The sequence below is a fragment of the Hibiscus syriacus genome, unplaced genomic scaffold (assembly GCF_006381635.1).
Source record: "Hibiscus syriacus cultivar Baekdansim isolate YM2019G1 unplaced genomic scaffold, ASM638163v2 tig00111239_pilon, whole genome shotgun sequence".
Lineage (NCBI taxonomy): Eukaryota > Viridiplantae > Streptophyta > Magnoliopsida > Malvales > Malvaceae > Hibiscus > Hibiscus syriacus.
In genome coordinates, this window is record NW_024063031.1 from 368438 (window position 1) to 394059 (window position 25622).

The following is a 25622-nucleotide window of genomic DNA, read 5'->3' on the forward strand; positions in this document are numbered from 1 at the left end:
AGTCAAGTTTTTATTGTATACATAAATATTTATATATCCTTGATATAAATCAACATTTCACATGAAAGAATGACTTGTTTGGGTGCAAATTAAAAGAATATGGTTTATTTAGGCGTTAAAAATGTAAATAAAATAGTATAATTGAAAGGTTTTTTTATATATTCTAGTGGTTAATTGCACAGACGTCCTCATACTATGGTTTAGAATTTAAATTAGTCCCAAATTTCAAAGCATTCTAATAGAATTTTCGAAGTATCAAATAGGTCATTCCGTCAGCCTAGTCGTCTACTTGACCATTAAATTCAAACATGCAAATCGAAATTATGTCACATGTGCACGTACTGCATGAACAATTCAAATATAATATGTCGATAAAACATGGATACAAAGAGTTTAACTACTGTAATTCCTGATCATATAGGAGGTAAAAGAAAGATTGCCATATTGATATACAGATACAATTTCTGTTGGTTTTTCATCTCATTTCTGTTTAGAAAAGTGAAACTCAAGAGCTACATGTTTGCCGTTGTTTCCTTGATTTCTTCCGATGTGATGGACTGCACAGCAAGAATATATACATATAATTCTGAATACGAAGAATAACTATGTTACTCCGACTTGGGTTAAACTACCTGGCAAGTCCCTATACTATAGACTCAAGTAGGACGATCACCAAGTAATTCACTCCTAAACCTATAGTACAAGGACCGGCCAAGTAGTTTAATTGCTTTTGCATGAGTGAGTATGGCCGGGGAAAAAGGTTTAGGAACCGAAATAAATACCTGATCTTCGCCGGCAAAATCATTATCTGGAGTGAGAAAGAGCATACAGTGGCATTCTTTCCTGCAAAATAGTTGTATACATTGAATGAGAGAAATATAGATTAAACTAATAAAATCAGAAACCAATAAGAAAGAGCATTTAGTGCAGGACAAATGTGTTTCAATACAAGTATGTTCAACGTTTTCTTAAGTTTTACCATGTATTTGGAGGATCCTTGAAGGGTCATATCCTCGTATCCATGTCTTATAATATTTCCGACACAAGTATTTCAAGAAAAATGAAGTCGGAAAAGCATAGCTTTGGCGACAGCCTCCAACAAAGAAATGCTTTAACTGTTATCATTGATAATATGAAGTGCAAACTTTCAAACCATACAATAACTTGCCCTGCTATCAGAAAGAATAAAGACTACGACACACCAACGCAGTTCTTCGATTTTTTGGTTCCAAAGTCTGTTTGCCTTCGAAAAAAGAGAAATATAGCTTGAAGTTTTCATTGTACAAGCCAAAATGCAAGAAACAAAAGTACAAGTCCATGAATCAGAACTCAAATCCAAGTAAATACTTAACATCCTTAGCCACCAATATTAACAATGATACAAAACGAAATCTTATGTTCCAAAGACAATATCAACCTCGACATAAATCCGTTTTACTTTGTACCAAGTCTCTTTTTCAACATATTATTTTGATATTAAGAACATTGCCCATGTAATAGCCTGATGTACAATTACTTTTGAGTTGTGAAAGTATCATGAAAATCCTTACCCACTTAATACCTCCAATGCTACAACTATCTGTCGAAAGTACTTTGGAATCTATCTCAATCATGACAGTAAAGTTCTGCTCTTAATTTCATGAAAAAACTAACTAGTTCATCGGGAGAGTGAGCCCCAGTTCAGAAGCTTCCACTAAGTCAATAATCAGCAAAGTGACAAGCAGCCATTGTTATATAAGGGATATCAGAAGGTTCTACGCGAATAACATTAGCACCAGTCACCTTTTTGAAAGGTCGTTATCAACTCCATTTCCGTAGGATGAATCAAAAGTTATATCTACTCCCGGACTTCCCACACAACTCAAGCAGTGAGACCAATTTGCATGAGGATTATACATTAAAAGATATCGTGAAAATGTATTCACCTTTCTCTCATAGGAACGCATGGGCAGTTCCAAAACCCCTGCGCTGCCTCAGCAGCTTTGTCGTCATAATGCCTGTAATAATTTGGAATTAAATTTAACATGTTATTGAATCGTATAATGCTATATATATCAAGATAGTGTAACTTGGGTTTAAAATTTGGAGCAAGGTTGAGGGATCACAAAGGAAATGATTTACCTACAAGGGCAGAGAGGGGCACCCAACGTATCTTTATGCTCGGCCAATCCCTGTCCAAATATCCGAAATGAGTTTTTATTTATCATGAACTGAAAAGATAAGTAGACTTGATGAATTTAATGAAGTGTCGGAGATAGAACAAGGTTTAGGCTATGTTCAAGTAGGAGTTAGATTTCACAACAAATCCAACATTCAGGAAAATACATCACATTCAAGTAGATCCAACTAAGGCATGGATTAGTTGGAACATTGAAGTATAGCATTTATTCATTCTTCAACTTATCTTCCTGTTTATGAATGGACAAGTTATAGTCCTTTCGTCCATTTGAATACAAAGCGCTAAAAATTGTTGAACCCAACTTCTCCAATGGAGGACACCTAAACGTGTGCAGTTCTATATCCAATAGAACTCAATTGGAACTGAGTCGAAGTAAAGAATTTCTGCACTAGTTTAGTTTTAAAGGCATCACTCAGTTCATTCCAGTTTACTACAAAGGTTCATCAAGAGTAACTAATGTCTCTGCTTGAGACGGTCTTGGATAAGGCACTGAATGATAGGAAAGTTTTGAATTACCATTCGCATGGCATCGCTTATTGATGCCATAACTAGGTACTTGGCCCTTGAACTTCGGTGCAAGCATATTAAATACAGCCAAAATAATAGCTCTAACACAATTTCTTAGCTAAAAGTAAGACCTTGCAACTGAAAGGATATCATATAGTTTCCATTGCCAAGTACCAACCATATACAATTCTTCACATCTAACTCTTAAGACTAATATGTGAAGCTTTTTGAGGTGCCATAATAGCAGAAAGACTAGAGGGTGAATCTTCTGCAATTCAGCCCTAAGAATGTTTCAATTAGGGTAGGATCAAAACCGGATAATGACTCGTTTGCAAAGATTTTTCGAAACTAAGATGCAAAGTAAGGATACTCAGTTCAATCATTAAAGAGCCGAGTCTAAAGAATACCTTGATAACAACAGAAGTCACTCCCTTATCCATACAGAAATATGTGCCTGAACGACGAGCATATTGTTCCGAGAATTTCCTCATTACTTCTACAGATTTCTCTGATGGCTCAACTGAAACACAAAACCAAGGAACCCCAAAAGAAATTAACAAAAAAGATACAAATTCGACTCACGTAATCACATAATATTGAAAACCCATGAATTTTATTAAACAGATAACCAGCAGTGCAGCACCAATTCATCAAATTCAAGCTAAAAACAAAAAGGGGAGAAGCTTTAACTCATATAATCACATAACATTGAAACCCCAAGGCAAAAAAACCAAAAATGCAGCTCAAATACATCAAATCATAGCTAAAAAACGGTGATACAAAACGTGGATATCCATCAAAACAAGCAAAGCCAATACCTTTAGCTCTGATTACAAAGCGGCGAGGGGAAGTTTTTGGAAGAGAAAGAATAGGAGAAATGCCTCCAAACTTAAAGGAACTTGCTTGAAGAGTCATGGCTTTAACTGCAAAGGAAACTAAAGTTTAATCTCTACTTTTTGTTATTGAAGTATGCAATTTTATAGTCTGGGATATTTGATTGAGTCGTGGGATTATCTGATTTTGGGTTTTTCAAAATGTTTACGAAAACTTTCGAGGGCTCTCTGTCTACCACTTGTTTGTGAAAATGAAAATATCAAACAGCAAATTACATAAGCCACTCATCAGTTTGTGTCTCAGCCATTAACCATTTGTTGGGTTTAACTTTGAGTTGTATTATTCAGAATTAAACCATCAGAATTGATCTTTAAGGATTGTTTATTTCACAAAGGTTAATTGTTGGATTGTTCTCGTAATTAATTTACATCAATGTAAATATTGATGTTTTTTAAACCCGTATCAATGATTAAAAAGAATATTATTTTTATTAAAAATTTTGTGTTCGAGTAACTACATCTATAAAATGTGTGTACATTATTAATAACAAAGAAATAAAATAAAAAATATATTATAATATAATCACCTAAGACTATTTAAAAAAAATTTAGACCCTACTTGATCATGTATATTTTTATTTTAAAAATTTGAGTTTGAATCAAGTTGGGATGATTTTTTTAAGGGTGAGGATAGGGTCACATTTAGGATGAAAAAACACAATATGATATAATATTATAATTATCCCTTATTATTCAAAGATAATTACAATAATATTTCTTTTATATTTTTTTAAAAATTAGATCATTATTTTATCTAGAGATAGTATTATTTTTCTTAGAGATCCTGTGTTCGAGCAATTGCATCTACAAAGCGTGTGTGCATTGACAATAACTAAAAAAAAATATAAACATATACTACATTATAATCATTTCAGATTAATTATAAAAAAAATTTAGACCTCACTTGATCATGTCTATTTTTTATTTTAAAAAATTGAGTTTAAATCAAGTCGGAATGACTTTTTTTAAGGGGGAGGGTAGGGTCAAATTTAGGATGGAAAAAACCCATTCCAACTCAAAATAATATTATAATTATCCCTTATTAATCAAAGATGATTACAATAATACCTCTTTTATTTTTTTTAAATTCCTTATTTCATCTAATAAAAATGAATAATATATATATATATGTTGAGTCCAATATAAATTTCGACCTAAAAAATCAGATCGAGTTTCAAGTCGGATAAAATCCTTCTTAACCCAAATTAAATCAGATGCCAATGAAAATATTTAATTTTTAGGTCGGATTTAATTACGCCAGAAACTCAACTCATGACCATCCCTAATAAACTAATACTTTATTGAATCAGGCTGATGACACATGCTTCAATCAGGTTGAAATAAAACAAGGATTTTTTTCCTCTAGTTTCTGAAATATTATAGTTACAAATAAACAGAGCAAGACAACGTCTTAAGATTAACAACGTTACACAGGGCCAAGGCAAGACTTATTAATTGCACAAGCTGAATAACAATTATCAACCATGTTTCATAATTATCGGCTTTATCGACATTGGGACATGAAAAAGATCCCAAACGTTGTACCATCAAGAAGGTTGCCGGCACCGAATTTACTTTCGTTATGCATGTGGAAGTGACTAGCTCGAAAGCTGTGAAAACATACTCACCGATTTGTTCCTTGATGAACATAACGGGAGACTGCAGAGAGCAGGATCGAGACAACTTGTTCTTATATTCCGGTTGGAAGACTTATAAGTATACCTACAACACGGTTATTGCATAACAAGATATCAATAACAGGCTGATTGTTGATCTTCTGAATTGAACCAACAAATTTAACAGGTGCTTGAAATGAGCCTCTGCAATAATGAAGATTTAGCTAATAAACTATAACCAAAATACTGCTTAAACCTTCAAAATTCCAGCAAATCAAAGTTCCTGTTCCTCTTGGCAACGTTGCAAGCCACATTCAAATTTGATTGCTGCAATAAGCTCAGGGGACACAGCAGGACGATTCTGAACCGATGTATCTTTTACCTTCCTCTTCTCACCATGTGCCACTTCTTCATTTGCACCCCAGCCTCGATACAGTATGACTTTGCTAGGTTCTTGAGACACTAGAACTGCACCGGTTGCTTCCTGTGAATTTAATATCAACAACTTTTCTCATTATAGAAATAACTTACTTTCCAAACAATAGGTAAAAAGAAGTTAGAATCTGAGAGTGCAGACCTGCAGCTTTAGCACCACTTCTTGCACAGAGGTCCCTCTAGCCCTCCCTTTCACATTCACAATAGCAAGAGGATGTTTCCGAAAGTGTGCATTGATAGCTTTCGCCAGACCAGTCAAAACGTTGCTCCTCCCTGAAAGTAAGGCGAGCAAAACACTAAAATAAGTTCTCTTGATCACCTTGAAGATGAGGGAGAGAGAAAGAGATGGAATGATCAGAATGTATAGTCTAATATCTCTAGCTATGTTGCTCGGAATTATGTGAATGTTAGAGATGGGTATGTGTCTGACACGGGTATGATCAGATTTTCTATGTTCTACACATTTGGAGAACACGGTACTTCATGAAAATGATTGGAGCAACATAGATCTTTAGTACATAAGAAAGAGCAGCATTTCCCTATCAGAATACATGGTTAATAATATGGAACTTTGAATGCCACTTCAACATGGATATAGTTCCAGATAAAGTGAGTGCCTTAAACGGAAACAACCCAAGCTAAAGCTGAACACATGGAGCTCTAATAGCTGCAGCTACTTGCGGTAAAGTTAAAACCATAAAGCTCACAGCATAATCAGTTGTTCAGGAAAATGGATACAATAGAAGTTGGAGATAATCACCAACTGCAAGCACAGGACGTTTCTTCATACTGAGAGCTTGCTTTCGTAAAAGAAGTCTATCTTTGTTAGAGAGAAACTTTGCTGTTGAAGCCATCTTATTAGACACATTTTCAACTGCTAGTAAATTTGAAACATCCAATTTTTTGTTGGCTGATTCAACCATTGATTCCATTGGCCCATCATTTGAAATGTGGAGCTCAGCATTAACTGTATCGCAACAGTCAATTTCTGCCTGCTCAAAAAGTATGCCATAAGACATGGAAAATAAAAGGAATTTAAGAATATTAAACGACAAAGAAGTAAAAGAACACGTACCATAAGGTTATTGAGGTGAGATGTGGGGCCAACCCTTTCGAATTGAGCATGCAAAGACCTCAGTTCAGTATTATGTTTTCCTCTGTTCACAGGTTCTGACAAAGACTCCGATTCTGCTTTATGACTGTCGATCCCATCATGTGTTGAAGATGGTTCCAAGAGCTTTTGTTCAGAAGGTTCAGCAATACTTACTGCAGCAACCATTCTATCATTTTTCATGGAAGTCAACTCAGATCCATCTTTGTCTCTTGCCTTCCATAATCACATCAGAAGCCATTTCAGATGTTATATAAACTAAATGCATTTAAGTTACAAAAGACAGTGCAACGACACTTCCAAATAACATTATTGCACCAGCATTCATTACAAAGCTAGGTCTTCATGTGCTAATTTATAGTTTAAAGGAATGAGATAAACATTGAAAAACAATGGTAGACTCCTTTGGATTTTCATGCATTTCAGACTTAAACTACCTACCTCTAGATGCCTTCCTGGAGTTGCAAAAGATTCAGTATCTGATCTTGGACATTTGTCTGACTGTAACATTTTTGTTTCCTCTTCGACCTTCAATGTGGAGGGAAAATGTAAATTACTTGGAAAACATAAATACACTAGTGAATAGAGCATAATATAGCTCACCAGTGACAATATTGATTGGTCAGCAGTTTGCATGCAACTTGCTTCCTTGTCTACAACCTGTGTCAAAGCAGTTGAACACAGTTCATACAAACAGATTGGATACTTATAGGATGTATGGAACATTTCTGTTTTAAGCAGTTTGACACTTTCAACTGACTCTAACATTTCTGTTTCTCTTCAACCTTCGTCATGACAAAAATATAAATTACATGGAAAAAGTAAATACACTAGTAAATAGCAAGCATGATGTAGCTCACCGATGGCAATATTGATTGGCCAGCAGTTGCATGCTACTTGCTTCCTTGTCTACAACCTGTTGCAAAGCAGTTTTACACAGTTCATATAAATTGATCGGATAGTTATAGGATGTTTGTGGAAAAGTAGAAAACCAAACCCATGAAAAAACATATACTGAATATTTTACCAATTGGTGCTTCAACTCATCTATGTTTCTCGTAAGCTTCAAAATATGTAGTTTCAAAGACTGCAAAAATCAACATAGACAGAATGAGAAGCCTAAAACTTTGGGAAGGGAATACAATATGAGAAGGTACAGTCTCCCCCCTTGAGTCTTTTAGGTCCTTTTTCTCTTAGAGCCTGCAAGCTATTCAAGGGTGTAAGAAGAATATAAAACAAGATAACTTCATTTTACCTTACGACGCTGTACCTCCAGAGAGCGTTTCATTGCCTCTCTTTTAGTGAGAAGCGTCTGAGGTCTGAGACAAGTAGGCCGCTCATAGTTCTTTCCACGATAAAAGATGATTGCATAACCCTTGCTTACCCTCTCCACAGCCACTAATATTCCACCGCTTTCTGCCTCCAATATTTGTGCTACTTGATGAACAGCTTCAACATTTGTCTCCTTAGTATTATCTTCACAAGTTCCCTATACTTCCAATGAAGATGCATATTTCGACTGTTCCAGCAAACACTCCCCGTCTACCTAAGCAGAAATGAGAAGATAATCTAAAACACACACACAATAATTTGAAAGTGCCCATTAAATTGCCTCAAGGATAAATGATGCATCCGCTATTTTGATATCAAAGGCTTGAACTATAAGGTCTTACTCACCCAATAGTAGGAAGGGCTTCATTCTCAAGCCAACCTTCCTAAGCATATATCTTTCTTCTTTAGTTATACCCTCTTTATCAATTTCAGATTGTTGAGGGATCTCCTCATGCTCAAAATCCGCTAGAAGTTTCTCAGCCTTTGCTTTCTTCTCTAGTGCCTGTGGTGGAAGAAATGTTGCTATATTAATTAAGACTGAACCATGACATCAGCCAAAGGCAGTATCTTAGCAAAATAGTACCATAGACAACTTCCAGCTAGTCTTTCTAACAGCTGTTTCTGTGGAGTTCATGTTCTTTCGGTCATTGAAGATATTGCCTCTGCGACCCTTAGCACGAATGATATCACTTTCAGAGTCAATTTTAGTACCCTCAGCATTCTCCTTCATAGTTTTTGTATTGTGATTCTCCGCATGAATTACATGCTTTCTCCGCTCTTCTATTGCAGAAGAAACAGCAGAAGGCAGGAAATCTTTTCCCCTATATAGGACAATAAAATCCTTATCTCGTGAGAGCAAAGTTCCTCCGGTCAACCACTGAAACAAAGTACTTTTGATTAATAGAAGGCCATGCCAAAAAGTACAGAACTATAAATATTTCAATAACTACCTGCAGCAAATAGGTTCAAATATTAATTCCCTATACACCCTTTAGATTAAATGAGCTCTAGTGTAATGAGCAACCTCCATGATATAGCCAAACGTGATTAACAGTTAAGATTTTACTCAAGCAAAAACTCAGGCATTTAGTATAATGTTCAGTTGAGATTTTCAAGGTATATTGAAACCAACACTTCAAGCAATCGAGGTCTAAAGATTTAGTTAAAGTGAGAAGCATGTAACATCAAAAGAAAAACATCTAATAAGAAGAATAAAATGACAAAGTTAAAGATCTGATTGAAATACAGTACAGTTTTAAAGAATTTCATTAATATTTCTGGTAATGAGAACATTTACTTTTGCTACTTTGTCCACTAAAATACTGGGGAAAAAAAGAAAAACAATGCAAATCTGTTTCAGTCTCTTATCAAACCAGTTGTGTAATGATATTCTGACGAAGACCAAATATGAATATTCAAACGAGCTGCACAAGTTCTTGAACATTAATGAACATAAAGAGTATTCAATGTTTTCTATCTGTAAGAATGGATAATAATATATGTTTGACAAGTCTTATACCTATAGCTTGCCACATGTGAATCCAAATTCAAGCATCCAAACAGAACAATACATCGAAAGGGTGCCCCCAAAAGCCCACCATGCCACACATGCACACTAAAAGGGGAAGTAACATGTGCAAGTTATTACTAACCTTCAACTCTTCTGCCATCATTTCACTATTAGTATTCTGTACCCCTCTCTTTACAGCAATTTTTGCAATCTCACATTTTTCCCAAAGCTTGACAATGGATGCAGCCAACCCCTGAAGTTTTCTATTTCTTCCTGATGGGAGCAGAAACAAAAGTAAAATGGATGCACGTAATTACTGTAGGTAAACACTAGAAGTCTGACTTACCTAATGCAAAATGACAAGGCAAGGGTCGGCCAAGTCTTCTTAAAGTGGTCATTTCATCATTTGTGAGCAGGGCCTTCACACCATAAGGAAGAAGGCGGAAGGGTCTCCTGTATCCAGGAATATAGCTGGTAGGAGATCACCATCAACTGGTAGAGGCTCATAACCCCACCAGTCCATAAACCTTGGACCCAGTCCATCCAACAAGCGGTCAGCTTCTGCAACAAGTTCTGCCTCACCTGGCAGTTGAAATCTTACCCTACTTGGAGAGCCAACACCTTGAATTACCGTTCGTTTAGTCATTTCGTCGGTTGCATTAGGGGTAGAAGTTTTTACACCATTTAATTCAGATGAGCAGCTTTCTGTTTCGTGGAATTCTTTATTATCCATGTTTGTATCTGGTGAGCCATTGGAAGAAGAATTTTGTGTTCCCATTTTATCAGCTGAGAAATAAGGATACTTGTAATTAGCCCCTCTATACAATATTATTTTACTTCCAGATCTCCAAACAACCAATCCTCCAGTTTTCTCTGAATATCAAATACAAAAACCCAACATTAGAATCCTGTCATAAGATACTTAGGGATAGTGACAAGATGAGGATAATTTCCTGATGAATTAAACTGCGAGATAGTCGAATCGCAATGAAATGATGATAAAGCTTTTAATATAGCGATCCTAAATATGAAAGAATGTACATTTTCTCTTGCAACAATTCAGCCATATTGCCAGTTGCCACCAGCCCATCACAATCAATCTCATATACTTGCCTATCCTACTTGTATCTGTATATTAATAAAAGACACCAAGAAAATCATTCAACATCCAGAGGAACACTTGAATTCTTAGACTTTGAAACAAAGATGGGATTTAAAAGATGGGAAAGGATTACATCAAATTTGGTAGTCTAGGCTCAGCCATATTTACATTCATTCACATGACATAAAAACCTTAATGCAATTCAAAATGAAAACTTCAAAAGCAAGGAAAAACAATTAAATTGATGGATGAATGCAACAGGAAATCAACAAACCTCCAAAACCTCATGAGTCCTCTTCATATTCATTTTACAAATATCCTCACAAACAATTCTAACCACTTCGCTCTTTCTCCACCTTTCATGGATCCCATTCACATTCCCTCTGTAATCCCAGCTTTCCAATCTTCAACTTCCGTTTCTCACCAATTCCCACTGACCTCAGCCGTCTGAGCTCCGCCGCAGACAGCTTCAGCTCCGCCAAACTCGGAATCACCCTCTCCTCCTCCTTCACCCTCCCCATTTTCTTTCTCTCCCTCTTCATATCCCTGAACCTCACCATCAAGCTCCCCGGGTCCGAACCAGGGTCGGGCACCGGGTTCTCCGGCGTACTCCAGCTTGTATCAATCGTATGTCCGACCCGGTACTTGGGTATCTTGGCAGGCAAAGGGACAAAGATTTCCCCGGGGGAACCTGACCTAGATTCGGATTCAGGTTCCGGGTTCCGGGTTTCAGAGAACCCCAGTGACCGGAGCTTGTCAGCAATCCGCTGAATGGCAGACTGAGGAAGGGCGGCTTGATTCTCTGGTCGGGTGATGGAGCTCCGGATAAGAAAGACATGTTTGCGGAGTTTTCGAGTGGTTATGGGGAATTGAAGGGAGAGGAAAGGAGGATGAATTAGGGTTGTTGATGGGAGAGACAAAGGGGGGTTTGGGGACGTAGAAGGTAACATTTTCTCTTGGATGACTGGAGTGAGACACAATTTCTGTATCACTATGGCCAAGGTTTACTATCACTGTTTGAAACCAGATGGTATTTTATCTGTTGCTTCGTCATATTGAATCATATGTCCCCAAACTATATCTTTTATATTAAATTGGTCCTTAAACATTTAAATATTCCAATTCATCTCTATACTATGACTTATTTTAAATTAGTCCTTCAACTTTTAAATATTCTAATTTCATCCCTAAACTATGATCCACTTCCTAAATTGGTCTCCAATTTTTTTAATATTCCAATTTCATCCCCAAATTCATCCAAATATGTAATTAGTCTCAACCATAGTTTAACCTAAATTTTATTTTTTTCAAACATATAATAATATAACTTGGCCTAATGATTTTATTAACAAAGAATGTGATTACTATATACATATAGTTTGGGATGAAATTGGAATATTAAAAAAGTTTGAGGACCAACTTAGAATGAATGTCATATTTTATGGATGAAATTGAAATGTCAAAAGTTTGAGGACTAATATGAAATTGGAACATTTAAAAGTTTATGGACCAATTTAAAATGAGATTCATGCTTTGAGGACATGTGGTGCAATTAACTCTTATTATATTGTATATTTTATTGGGTAAACTACATATTTAGTCACCCAACTATCACCTTTGTTCTGTTTCGATCACTCACTTTTTCAAAAAGAAAAATATACTTAACATTCAATTTAAATTGTATTTTAATCACTCATCGTTAAAATTTTAACGACACCGATGATATGAAACTTTTTAAAAATTTCAGACGTGTTTGTGATTACCAAATCACCATTACACATGGAAATATAAATATTAATAGGTTTTATTTAAGAAGATAAAACCCTAAAATTAAAATGAGTTTATTTTTTCATCTACAACGACGACAATTAGAGAAGAAAACATAACATGAAGATACTAATATGATTTTACAACAAATCATCCGAATAAAAGATTTTTTATTATCCAAATTTTAAGAAAATTGAAAATATTGTTTCTTCAGGTGGTGAGATGTTGAAATATTTTATCATGTAAAAATTATTATTATTGGTCTATTAAACTCGGAAAGAATGATAGAGAAAGTAAAAATAAAGGAGCATATGATTTATATATGTTTTTAATTAAAAGTTTTTTGTAATATAGACATTGGTTTTATTTGATATAAATAATCAACTTATTGTATATATTATTTAAACCCAATTAATTATAAACAATAGTTTTAAAATATTTATATTATTTTGACTATATTCATAACTTTCAGTTGATTTTTTAATTGAATAATCACACCATTGGATTTTGAATAAGGTGGTCATTTTTAAAATTAATAATTAATATATTATAAAAGTGATGCTTCTAACCGAGTTTATTTCATAAGCCCAAACGGAAGGCAAGGACAGAAGAGTAATTACATATAAATCGCGGTTCATCTCAGTTTGAATTCGCGGGATTAACCAAAACGCCAACGTAAAGGCAAAAGAAAAAGAAAACCCCTCAATCGAATTTTCTCTCTTTCTCACTGACCAAACAATAACATAAAGAGATTCGATTTTCCTTTGGACTTCTTTTCTCTCTTAACTTGATTCTCTCTGTTCGTCTCTCGGGAAAACGTCAATGTTTCCGCTTGTTTCTCAAGAATCTGAATCTAATTCACGATCTCTTTACCGCCGCAAAGAAAATATCTCGGCCTTTTATGCTCCAAGTAAATGTTTTCACAGCTCTTTGAAGTTTCTTATATATGATCTTGCTCAATCTCTGACTATATATTTTCTTTTGTCTCAGTTTTTTGGCATTGTATAATCATTACATCGTTCAAACGATTGGACTGGATGATGCAGCATCAAAATTAGGTCTATAATCTTTTTTTCCCTATTCATTGCTGAAAAATGTGAAATAACCACTAACATTTTCCTTTTTTTCCCTATTCATTGTTTTGGATTTTGTCTAAAAGCTTGTTTTAAAATTTTAATTGCCCCCCCCCCCTCTCAAACTTGAAGTATTAGAGATATACGGGAATTGCATTATTAAATTTGATTAGTTAAGCATTAGAGATCGGTATTTGATTAAAATTGTATTAATTTGCTTTATTGAGACCTTTTGGCATATTTAAGTTGAGAAGAACTTCATTTTTCACGAGTTCCGCTTTCAGGAAGAGGCTCTAAAACATAATTTCTGTTTCTTGGACAGCAGCAAATCGTTAAGGTGCGTTTGGTTCACGGAATGTAAGATTATCAGTGGGAATAAAAGATTACCAGGGAATAGGATTACTGGGAATGTTGTATTTTGTGTTTGGTTGGTTTAGCAGGGATGTAAGATTACCGTGTTTGGTTAAAGGAATAAAAGATTATTGGAATTTATATTTGACCAAATTGTCCTTATTATATATTTGTATAATATTACAAATTGTAAAATATTTATATATTTTCTTAAAAAAAACTAAATTCATAATATTTATATAATTTTTTTTACAAAATTAAAATATAAAAAAGGTTTGATGAAAGGGTAATTTTTTTAACCACTGAACTTCATATAAAATTTTAATTATAGACTTTTTTTTTGTAAATCTAAAATAATTTAAGGATAAATTTGTAATTTAACCTTCGTAGAATTTTTATTATTCAATGACAGAAGAATGATATTTTTGAAAAAAAAAAATAAAAATTTAAGGACATTTTAGTCCAAAACGCCGGTAATGTTACAATACCTAAGTGAAGGGAGGTAATGACATTCCTGGTAATATACCCAAAAAAATCTACTATTGGTAATAAAACATTACCGAGAATGAGATTCCCGGCCAACCAAATATGGGAATGTGGGATTCCCATCCCATGGGAATCCCACAATCCTTGAACCAAACACCCCCTAAGGGTATATGTAATTCTACTTTAGCTTCCATACTCCATTTTTTCCTGAAAAAATAGCTTAAATAACTATCCATTATATATTTGAAGATAATTGTAATAATTTTTTATTTTATATTATTTTTTTCAAGTTAAATAAATCATATGTCCCCAAACTATAACCCTCACTTTAAATTAGTCCTTAAACTTTTGAATATTCCAATTTCATCCCCAAACCATGACTCTCATTTTAAATAAATCCTTAAACTTTTGAACATTCTAATTTCATCCCTAAACTATGATCCTCTTTCTAAATTGGTCCCAATTTTTTTAATCTTCCAATTTCATCCCTAAATTCATCCAAATATATAATTAGTTTCCACCATAGTTTAGCCTAAATTTTGTTCTTTTCAAACATATAATAATATAACTTGGTCTAACGATATTATTAACAAGGGGTGTGATTAGTATATATGTATAGTTTGGGATAAATTGGAATGTTCAAAAAAGTTTGGGGACCAATTTAGAATGAAGGTCATAGTTTGGGGATGAAATTGAAATTTTCAAAAGTTTGAAGACTAATTTGGAATAATAGTCATATTATAAGGATTAAATTGAAACATTTGAAAGTTTAAGAACTAATTTGAAATAAGACATATAGTTTAGGGACACATGATGCAATTAATTTTTTCAATTAAATTCTTATTTTATCTAATAAAATATCGAGTTAGATTTTGGATTGAGTGAGACATTCTTAAATCAAGACCAAATCGAATATAAGAAGAAAATATTAATTTTAGGTCAAATTAAATTTAAATGTATTAAAATTTGACTCGATCCGACGTGAATATCTATAGAGGTTACGATGTGGTTGATAGATCTCTAGTATTTCATATTACAATGGCATTATAACTGTATGATATCGTTTTGTCTATGTTATTGCAGTTCTTGGTGACCTTTTTGCTCATTACATGGAAGCATGGAATTCATGGCATGCCAAAGTTGCAAGAAAAGAAGAGATTCAGTAAAGTCCCTGATATACCCCTTCTCTCTTTGATATTCTGACTCAAGACATCAAATATACATTATGGTACGCGACATCGGAAGTTCTGTTGTGCGACAGTTAAAAAACGGTTAAAAAATGACGTGACTGATTAAACAAGTGACCAATTAAAATTTAGACCGGTTATGTTATATCATTTAACCAGAAATATTATTAAGTACAATAATATATTAGGTAGCGCTTATATAATGCAATAGATAGCGTTTATATAATAAAATAGGCATTTAACCGAAAATATTATCAAGTACAATAACATATTAGGTAGCGCTTATATTGACTTATTTTTTAACTAAACCGGTATATTTATACCAATAACATTACAAATTTACGTATTACATTATAATTATCGGTTTCGATGTTTTCGGGATCGATACAATTTTAAATGTATCGACATTTTATGCGTGTCGATACATTATGTAGACGTATTTTCTCATAAAATCGGTATATTTCTACTGGGTATATTGTAAATTTACCTATTACATTGTAATTATCGGTTTCGATGTTTTTGAGATCGATATTGTTAATAAATGTATCGACACTTTATGTGTGCACAGCGTTTGGCATTTATTCTGGACAAAATGTATCGACACAAATTTAAAAAGTGTTGATATATTATGTTGACTTATTCTCTCATAAAATAGGTATATTTCTACCGGTTACATTGGAAATTTACCTATTACATTATAATTATCTGTTTCAATGTTTTTGGGATCGATACTTTTAATAAATGTATCGACACTTTATGCGTGCACCCCGTTTGACATTCATTCTGGATAAAAAGTATCGACATAAATTTAAAAAGTGTCGATACATTATGTAGTCATGTTTTCTAATTAACCGGTATATTTCTACCGGTTACATTGGAAATTTACCTATTACATTATAATAATATGTTTCGATATTTTTGGGATCGATACTTTTAATAAATGTATCGACACTTTTGTTTACATTTTTTCTCATTAAACCAGTATATTTTAGCTATTACTTTATAATAATATGTTTCGATGTTTTTAGGATCGATACGTTTAATAAATGTATCGACACTGTGTTGGAAACTTTATATTTGGAAACTTTATGTATCGATACATGTTTATAAGTTATTGATACTTTATAGGCGAAATTAGAGAAATCGATTGTGTCCATTTTCAATCTGTTATATTTAATCGATTGTTTAATTTTTTTACCGTTTTCTCAAATTTTAACCGATTTAGAAATTCTAAAATTGGAAACTTTATTGTGAAGATTATAAACAACTATTCTTTAATAATGTGTTTTGATACATTTGCACGCAAATATAAAATACATTAATAACTAGTATTGATATTTCAACAATCCTCAAATGTCTCGGTATACAGAGAAGCAAATATGGATATAAAAGCCCGACCAATCAACCAACAACGATTCGGAGATTAAATGTCGTTATATATTCGGAGCAATCAACCTAAATGAAACGCGAGGGAAATCCCGACCATCATAATTTTGAGCAAGAATGATTGGATATGCGAAGAATGCCTTCCGAATACTATCCATTTCATCCAGCTCATGAAGATAGGATAACCGTAAACCGAAACCGTCTGCGAGAAACATAGCTAATGTAGAAGCAATTGCATATTTAAAATCCCCAAGGCGATCCATTTGGTTCTCAAACATTTAAAGCATCAGAAGTATTTCAGACTTATGATTTGGGTGGTACACGGGTAATACAACAAAATGCATCAAAAAATTCTCGAGAATTAAACGCTAGAGCTTTTAATAATAATGTTAAATAATGAAAGATACACACGTAAAGCATAAACCCCGGTACAATTAACAATGTAAACAGATAAAAGTTCTCCGATATAATGAAAATAGTCGTAAATGACAAGTTGAGTTGCTTGTCATGTATGCCTATTATCATTGCACCGGTAGAATTTTCCCATTTACATTATTAATTTAGCTAAGTATCGATAGTTTATACACGTGTACCCTTCAATTATTTTTGTTATTTTTACAAGTTGTAGCCCTCAATTATTGAGAATTTTAGTTGTCATTTGTTGCATTTCCCGTATACCACCTAAATCATACGTCCGAAACATTTCTGACGCTTTAACTGTTTGAGAACCAAATGCATCACCGTTGAGATTTTAAATCTGCAGCTGTTTCTACATCAAGTATGTTTGGCTAAGATAATTTTGGTTTAGGGTTAACCTATCTGAATGAGTTGCCTGAAATGGATAGCATCCGAAAGGCATTCTTCGGATATCCAATCTTCCTGCTTGTTAACCAAAAATTACGATGGTCGGGATTTCCCTCGCATTTAAAGGTGGAAAAAAACAATGAAAATTAGGAATAACCAATGATAACATGCATATTGTCTAAGTTAATAAGTTTTGAAAAAAGTAAGTTGTTATCTTAGAAATGAAATTTGATGTCTCATGCTTCCATTAAGTAAGTTGTTGTTTGGATAGAACAAAGGCTCGGGCTAATATTTATAGTGGAGCCGAAATTTATATTGAAATTCAAACTCAAATTGAAATTTAAATTCAGCCTTTGGTTAAATACGAAATGAACATGAAAATTGCATAATTGTCTGAGACTGTTCAAGTAACATGCGTTATGAACCATCAAGCGGGTAAAAGACAATATTGATTCAGTTCAAAGCTGAGTTGTGAGTTGATGGGGTTGTCACACTTGTCACATGGGAATAAAGACATGGAAGAGATAGATTGTTTTGTTATGCACTGCCCGTCCGAATGAAATATTTACTGTATAAATCACATGTTATACTGTGCAATATTAAAAGACACAGTTATTGTGTTATATGTTTTAGTATTTTTGAATCGAATGCAAATATACTAATAATATAATCAAACCAAAACATACATACACAAAAAATTTATACATAACAATGTTCAAATAATGTAGTCACAACGAAATTAATCTGATGGAAAAGGGTTATTGCTAACGAAGCCCGGAACATTAGGCGCCTTCAACAAATTTTTCAAATACTCTCGTATGTTACCGCCATTTTCTGATGACATATATAAATAATTTCAATTATCAAACTAATCAGGTGCAATTTTACTAACAAGAAACTAAATTAGCATAATCATGAATAAATTTGTGTCATACCTAGATCATCGTCGTCCGAATGGGAAGTAGCGTCGAAGGAATGTGGACATGTAATTGTTTATCCATATAAAAACATAAATTGTTAATCAATCAATGTATGAACACCTGTTTAACTAGAAAAATATGGTATAAATGTAACTTACCGGATTATAAATCATTTTTCACGATGAATCATCGACGAACAGTGTATTTAGAGCGTTAAAATCAGGATACTCGTTCCAAACATTATTGAGATCTTTACAGTAGGTCACATTATCTTTTGTTTTGCACTTTCCTTGATCCTGTTTACAAACAGTAGAATATAAATATCTAGGAATCATAGACAAATTAAAGTTAGCAAAGTGTAATGACATTCATCTTACCCAAACGAATAGAAATTGGTCAGAGACCAAAGGTAGTTTCTCAAGTACAGGTCGATGTTATGCCTGAGATTGTAATCAAATTTAAATGTTAACATTTAATTATATATTAACGATTTTGGCTATAGTAATTCAATTGCTCAACAATTCTAACCTCATATTGGATGATCAAATGGCAACAACAAAATTATGTACACAAAAATGCATAAATTCATATAATCCTGTTTTGAGGATAACATCTACAACATGAAGAAATAAGATTAAAGTTGTACGCTTATATGTTAAAATAATGGATACAAATGAACAGAATTGAAACCTTTTGGATGTCTTGGGATGTAGGCAAGGACACCATTAACATCAAAAATTACAAGTTTTCTTGCAGGCGGCGTTGCAGACACGATATACTTGTTTGGATCATCATCATCATCATCTTCATCTTCATCTTCATCGTCATCTTCATTGACCGCTTGGTTGTCCATATATGTTAAAAGAAAAGAAAATACATTTCACAACGTGTAAATATTTAGAAACATAAATAATTAATTACCTAACTCGTTTGATATCGTTGAAGTAATTCGTCACGCAAGATGGAGACTTCATCGCGCAATGATGAAATATTGGCTCACATTCCGCTCACAAGGGAATTAATATGCTCCTGAAAATTGACCATGTATTTCATCACTGTCTTAATTGTTACATCATCTCCACCTGGAGCTTCTGGAGCTTGTGGAGCTTCTTCCATCATTGCGTCTCCTATTGGTTGGTCGTCTTCATGGCCAATGGGGTCCATTTCCTCCCTCTCTTGATCTAATCCGACATCCTTGACACGCTTCCAACCGACATTTTCAACAAAATCATATTCCGCTCTAGTAATAAATAACATGTCAATCTTGTGGGTTAATCGAACAGGGGCGTCATGTGAAAAATAAACTTCTATCTTATTCAACAGATGGGTGATGACACATCCATATGGTAGTGAAGTTGAAATTGATGCTCCCTTTGTGGCCATATATACAATTGAATTAAATACCATTTTGGCAATATTTGGAGCTGTTTTGGATCTATACTTTTCTATCCACCAATAATCGATGTCTCAAATCATTGAATATTTTCCCCCAGTAGGCTGAATAAACCAAGTGGGCATTTTGTGAAACACTCTCGCCTCTACATCTAGGTGAATTGGGCTATTTCTAGCAACCCGTTGTATTGTAGTATCTAAATCATTTTCATCTGAATCCCCTTTATTCTGTACACCTATACCCTCTGCAATAGTATCCGGAGATATATATATATCCTTCCCCATGACATGAGTATCAGTTTCTATTATTTTACTCTTATTAGGCTCACGCTGGAGGAAGCATAGTTGTAGAATACTCTAACTAGGTTGGGGTAATATTTTGGTTCTACACCAAGGAATTCAAGCCAACCCCAAGATGTAAATGTGGATTTAAAACTAAAACCATATTTATTATCGAACAAGAAACCCAAGTCAATGACATGTTCGGGACGAATCTTCCTTACTTTGAAACTGCTCTTCCATATTTTTTTCTCCGCATCGGATCTAAAGTTCAGAGTTTCGAATGACCTGATTTTCTCAGAAGAAGCAATTGATTGAGAAAGAGGTTGTCATTGAGAAGAGCTTGGTTGAGAATAGCTTTAAGAAAGACCGTGCCTCTGACGCTGATGTTTTGGAGCCATTTTGGGTGTGAATGTTATTACATTGGAACACAAACACATTAAGGAAAAAAATAGTCCAATATGGAAATCAATCAAACCCATAAAATATCTATAAATTTACCTGAATATCTGATCGTAACTGTTATGAGAACTCTGGTATTCGTCGGAGTGGAAGAGTTTTCTTCTGTCTTTAGGTTTAGGGTTTTTTAATTTGGAGTTTGTATCGATTATAATCTATGAATAATGAAGGGGAAAAAACACGCGAAATTTAAAAAGGTATCGACACAAATTTAAAAAGTGTCGATACATTATGTTAACCGCTTTTCTAATTAAATCGATATATTTATACCGGTTACATTGTAAATTTACCTATTACATTGTAATTATCGGTTTCGATGTTTTTGGGATCGATACTTTTTATAAATGTATCGACACTTTATGCGTGCACCTTGTTGGGCATTGATTCTGGATAAAAAATATCGATACAAATTTGAAAAGTGTCGATATATTATGTTGACCGCTTTTCTGATTAAACTAGTATACTTATACCGGTTACATTGGAAATTTACCTATTACATTATAATTATTGATTTTGATGTTTTTGGGATCGATACTTTTTATAAATGTATCGACACGTTATGTGTGCACCCTTTTGGGTATTCATTATGGACAAAAAGTATCGACACAAATTCCACAAGTGTCAATACATTATGTAGACATATTCTCTCATAAAATCGGTATATTTATACCGGTTACATTGAAAAATTACCTATTACATTATAATTATGGGTTTCGATGTTTTTGGGATCAATACTTTTTATAAATGTATTTTCACTTTATGCTTGCACCCTTTTAGGTATTCTATCTGGACAAAAAGTATCGACACAAATTCCACAAGTGTCAATACATTATATAAACTTATTCTCTCATAAACCGGTATATTTATACCGATTACATTGAAAAATTACCTATTACATTATAATTATGGGTTTCGATGTTCTTGGGATCGATACTTTTTATAAATGTATCGACACTTTATGCGTGCACTCCTTTTGGGCATTCATTCTGGACAAAAAATATTGACACAAATTCCACAAGTGTCGATACATTATGTAGACCTATTCTCTCATAAAACCGGTATATTTATACCGGTTACATTGAAAAATTACATATTACATTATAATTATGGGGTTCGATGTTTTTGGGATCGATACATTTTATAATTGTATCGACACCTCTGTTAACATATTCTCTCATTAAACTGGTATATTTTACCTATTACTTTATAATAATTGGCTTCGATGTTTTTAGGGTCGATACTTACAATAAATGTATCGACACACTTTTTCGGAAACTTTACGTTTGGGAAACATATTGGACAAAATGTTGGAAACAAATCTTTTTGTTTGTTAATTTTGTCATTAAAAAAGTCTATTTTTACCACCTACATTGTAAATTTACCTATTACTTTAAAGTTATTGAATTTTGTAGTTATTGTACATACCTAAATATGAAATGGCCATTTAGTCCTGCACATGATGACAATTATGTTAGTGACATTTGGAATAATGCAGACAACTATCTTTATATTTCGTAATTATCAACATAACTCCTATTGTGTATAAGAAACATGTACAACAACCTATTGTTAATTTTTCTCATCTCATACATAATTACATTCACGTACATAATTGTAAATCATATACAAAATTATAAATCGTATACAAAATTTCTCCTACATTTACATCATCGCTTCCTTTAGTTATTCTTGTATCTCATGACAGCTTTTTCATCTCCTCTCTTAGTTTATTTTGATTGTGGCTTACGAGATCGTTTAATATTCGCATACGATCCCAATGTCCAACAACCTATATTCACATTGTCAGTACGTTAAGTATTGTAAACCACAACATTCAATCTACGACTTTTAACAATTTAACCTCAAACTAATTTTTAATTCCACTTACAAAATCACCATTTGCCCCTCTAGAACCGATCGATTCCATCCGCATCATCACATAAATGCCGCAATCATATCTGTTACAAAATTTGAATACCACACATGTCAATTATGAAACCTGCATAAATTAAGCTTTCTATTTATGATAACATCTTATACCCATTCAATTTCTCATTCATTTTATGCTCCGCAAATTTGAAATTTTTCAAGAGGACATTTCCTAGAGAGCCACATGCTTCTACCCAATTGTGTGTCTTATTATAACTATCTAATTTTTTCATCTGCATTAAAAAATATGAAGTTATGTTCCAAACAAATTATGCATTATAATTTAAATAATTTCCTTTCTTACATACCAATCTCTTAGCATCATTCACTCTCTGTTTAGCTGCTTCAGATGTAAACAGACTATCACATACCGTTGCAACACGTTCTACCATATCCAACACTAATAGATACCAATGTGAATTATGGTAGTTTATTGTGATCATGATCTGCAACAAATTTCACACCCAATTTGACAAAATTCAACATTATATATATGAAAACATCATTTACAATTCGTATGGTGTCTTACCTTCTCACAGTCGGTGAATTTCACATAGTTATCCAATATAGGACCCCAAAAACTCGCAATACCCTCATCATTTACTTTGATGTTGGTATCCAATGCCTGTTGCTGCAATTACGTGACAATCATTATTAAGTTACCGTCTATAACACTACTTTTCAACATTTATTAATTTAACTCACTGCTAAGTGGTATGAAAGGTAGTCAATCCTCCGGAGTAACTTTTTCGAATCGTAACTGTAACATCCCAAACTAGGGGTTAGTGGCTAAATTATAAAGTTTAAGAATTTGATGAATTAAGTAGAAGAATGGAATAATTCGATGATTTATTTGGAAATAATTCCTAAAAGTTGTTAGTAATTATTAAAGTAGATAAAGGGCAAAATGGTCATTGAACAAAGATAATATTAAATATTAATAAATGGGTATTATAATATATGAGAGGTATGATTGAAGAGATAAGTTTTAGACTTATCTTCTTCATCTTCATCTTCTCTCAAACGTGAAGAGCCAGCTTGCAAAGGTGAGTTTCTTTGTTAGTTGGTTATTTGCTAAATTTATGGTTGGGTTTTGATCATTAGATAATAACTAAGCTTAAGGAAAGCTTAGGTTATCTTAAGATTGAAAGATAAAGAAGTTATGAAAGATTAAAGAAAATGGGTTTTTAAAGGAAATTTTGGAAAAGAGTTAATAAGAGATTTTTAAGATGGAATTTGACTTGTCATCAAGAAGAATAGGAGATTTATGAAGTTAGAAAAGATTTATAACAAATTTGAAAGTTTAGTAAGATTCTTAATTTTTAAGAATCTTGATGAAATATGGAAGATAAATATGATTTATATGGACATAAGTTGGTTTCAATAATGATAGTTGAGTTTAAAGTCATAATAGGGGATCAAAATAGAATAATTAAGGGAAGAGTTGATGATTTACGTGTTAAAATGTCAGTTCTGGGCAATGTGCATCGATGCACATTTCATTGTGCACCGATGCATCGATGATAAATACCAGAAATTGTTTAAGGTGCATCGATGCACATGAAGTGCATCGATGCATGAATTTAAATAGAAAACATCGAATAGGATTTATGCATCGATGCATAAGGAGTGCATCGATGCATCCCCATTAAATAAAAACATCGAATGCATTTTATGCACCGATGCACAAGTAGTGCATCGATGCATACATTCATTGAAAGAGGAAATGGGCTTTTCTCTTAGCCTAAGAAGTGACAGTTTAGAATATATCAATTGGAATATTGATATGAATCTGTGTATTGTTATGTAGAGATAGAAAGTGATCCGTTTCAGGACAATTGAGGAATTCGAATAGAATCAAAGCAAAGCTAAGGTGAGTGCAAATTATTTTGTACTTATTTTATTGAATTAACATTGGCTTGTGATGAGCCAGTGATGGAGTTACTATGGTAAGAAGTAACTTCTAAATTGTTATGTGATTACCATGTATGCATTAATACATAGAAATAGATGGATGCTATGTTATATGATTTATATGCTTAAGTGAAAATGCAACATATGATATATGTTATTTGACATGACATGCATGGTTACATGAAAGAAAGCTATGTGACTACATGTATATGTGAAAGAAGCTATAAGCTTATATGCACATGTGATATACGTGATATGAATTACATGAAATGATTTACATGAATACATGTATATATATAATACATGTGATATGATATGAGATATATGGTTACACATACATGTGATATGTGACAGAAGAGAAAGAACAAGTGATACGAAATGTATAAATAAATGCCCATAGTATATGATACGAGAGCTATAGGTGTAGTTGGCATGCCAAGAGTTGAGGGTTTTACCTATGTCTTTCGAGACATATGGACAGTATACCTACGTTCTAAGGAAATATATGGACAGTTTACCTAGGTTCTTTGGGACCTATGGACAGTTGCCGAGGTTCTTTATGACCTCTGGATAGTTACCGGGGTCTGTGTGACCTCTGGATAGATCCTTCGGGACATTTATACGAGCTGTGGTGACAGCATTAGTGCACAAAATTGATAGACAAATGAAAGTGAAAGTGATAAAAGAAGGTAAGTTGCATGTGTGCATGACCTGATTGTATATTGTTATCATACCATAGATTCATGCATATTGATATGTAGTGATTCAATGATATGAATGCACATACATGAATTATATGTGTTATATGATGAGTATATGGTAAGTGGAAAGGATTATTGATAGTGTTTGTATATGTATGTCTTTTATTTATATGAAATGATATATGGTTATATTATATGTTTTATATGCCTCACTAAGTCTTTGACTTAGCGTGTAAGTGATTTACACGTAGGTACCAAGAACGAGAAGTGAAAGAATAGAAGTGGCAAA

At 33.3% G+C, this 25622-nt stretch overlaps 2 protein-coding genes across 3 annotated transcripts; both read right to left on the reverse strand.

The window, feature by feature from the left end:
* Nucleotides 1-346: 346 nt before the first annotated feature.
* LOC120157291 (ferredoxin-thioredoxin reductase catalytic chain, chloroplastic-like) lies at nucleotides 347-3835 on the reverse strand. 2 transcript variants are annotated; one of them, XM_039168467.1, is made up of 6 exons: nucleotides 3505-3835; nucleotides 3094-3206; nucleotides 2122-2210; nucleotides 1926-1997; nucleotides 783-843; nucleotides 347-557 (listed from the first exon to the last, which is right to left on the reverse strand). In XM_039168467.1, the coding sequence occupies exons 1-6, from the start codon at nucleotides 3599-3601 to the stop codon at nucleotides 513-515; spliced, it is 477 nt and encodes a 158-aa protein (XP_039024398.1). In that variant the 5' UTR covers nucleotides 3602-3835; the 3' UTR covers nucleotides 347-512. The 2 variants fall into 2 exon arrangements, with proteins under 2 accessions (XP_039024398.1, XP_039024400.1); XM_039168469.1 differs by having other exon boundaries at nucleotides 366-557; nucleotides 2122-2171; nucleotides 3505-3823.
* Nucleotides 3836-5377: 1542 nt separating this feature from the next.
* Nucleotides 5378-11662, reverse strand: LOC120157292 (CRM-domain containing factor CFM2, chloroplastic-like). Its single transcript, XM_039168470.1, is given in 17 exon segments — nucleotides 5378-5679; nucleotides 5773-5903; nucleotides 6391-6622; nucleotides 6706-6957; nucleotides 7183-7269; nucleotides 7345-7401; nucleotides 7769-7828; nucleotides 7997-8211; nucleotides 8214-8258; nucleotides 8261-8287; nucleotides 8419-8575; nucleotides 8657-8950; nucleotides 9726-9856; nucleotides 9930-10052; nucleotides 10055-10454; nucleotides 10960-11071; nucleotides 11073-11662. Coding segments are annotated over 17 exon segments (3096 nt in total). The 5' UTR covers nucleotides 11636-11662; the 3' UTR covers nucleotides 5378-5469.
* Between the last annotated feature and the right edge of the window lie 13960 nt (nucleotides 11663-25622).

What these genes read in the sequence shown, in the direction of transcription:
- LOC120157291 (XM_039168467.1), bottom strand. Translation starts at nt 3,601, where the DNA reads ATGACTCTTCAAGCAAGTTCCTTTAAGTTTGGAGGCATTTCTCCTATT. An exon ending in GCCCCTCTCTGCCCTTGTAG is followed by an intron (nt 1,998 to 2,121) that starts GTAAATCATTTC and finishes AAATTATTACAG; the next exon opens with GCATTATGACGACAAAGCTG. An exon ending in ATTTTGCCGGCGAAGATCAG is followed by an intron (nt 558 to 782) that starts GTATTTATTTCG and finishes CTTGCTGTGCAG; the next exon opens with TCCATCACATCGGAAGAAAT.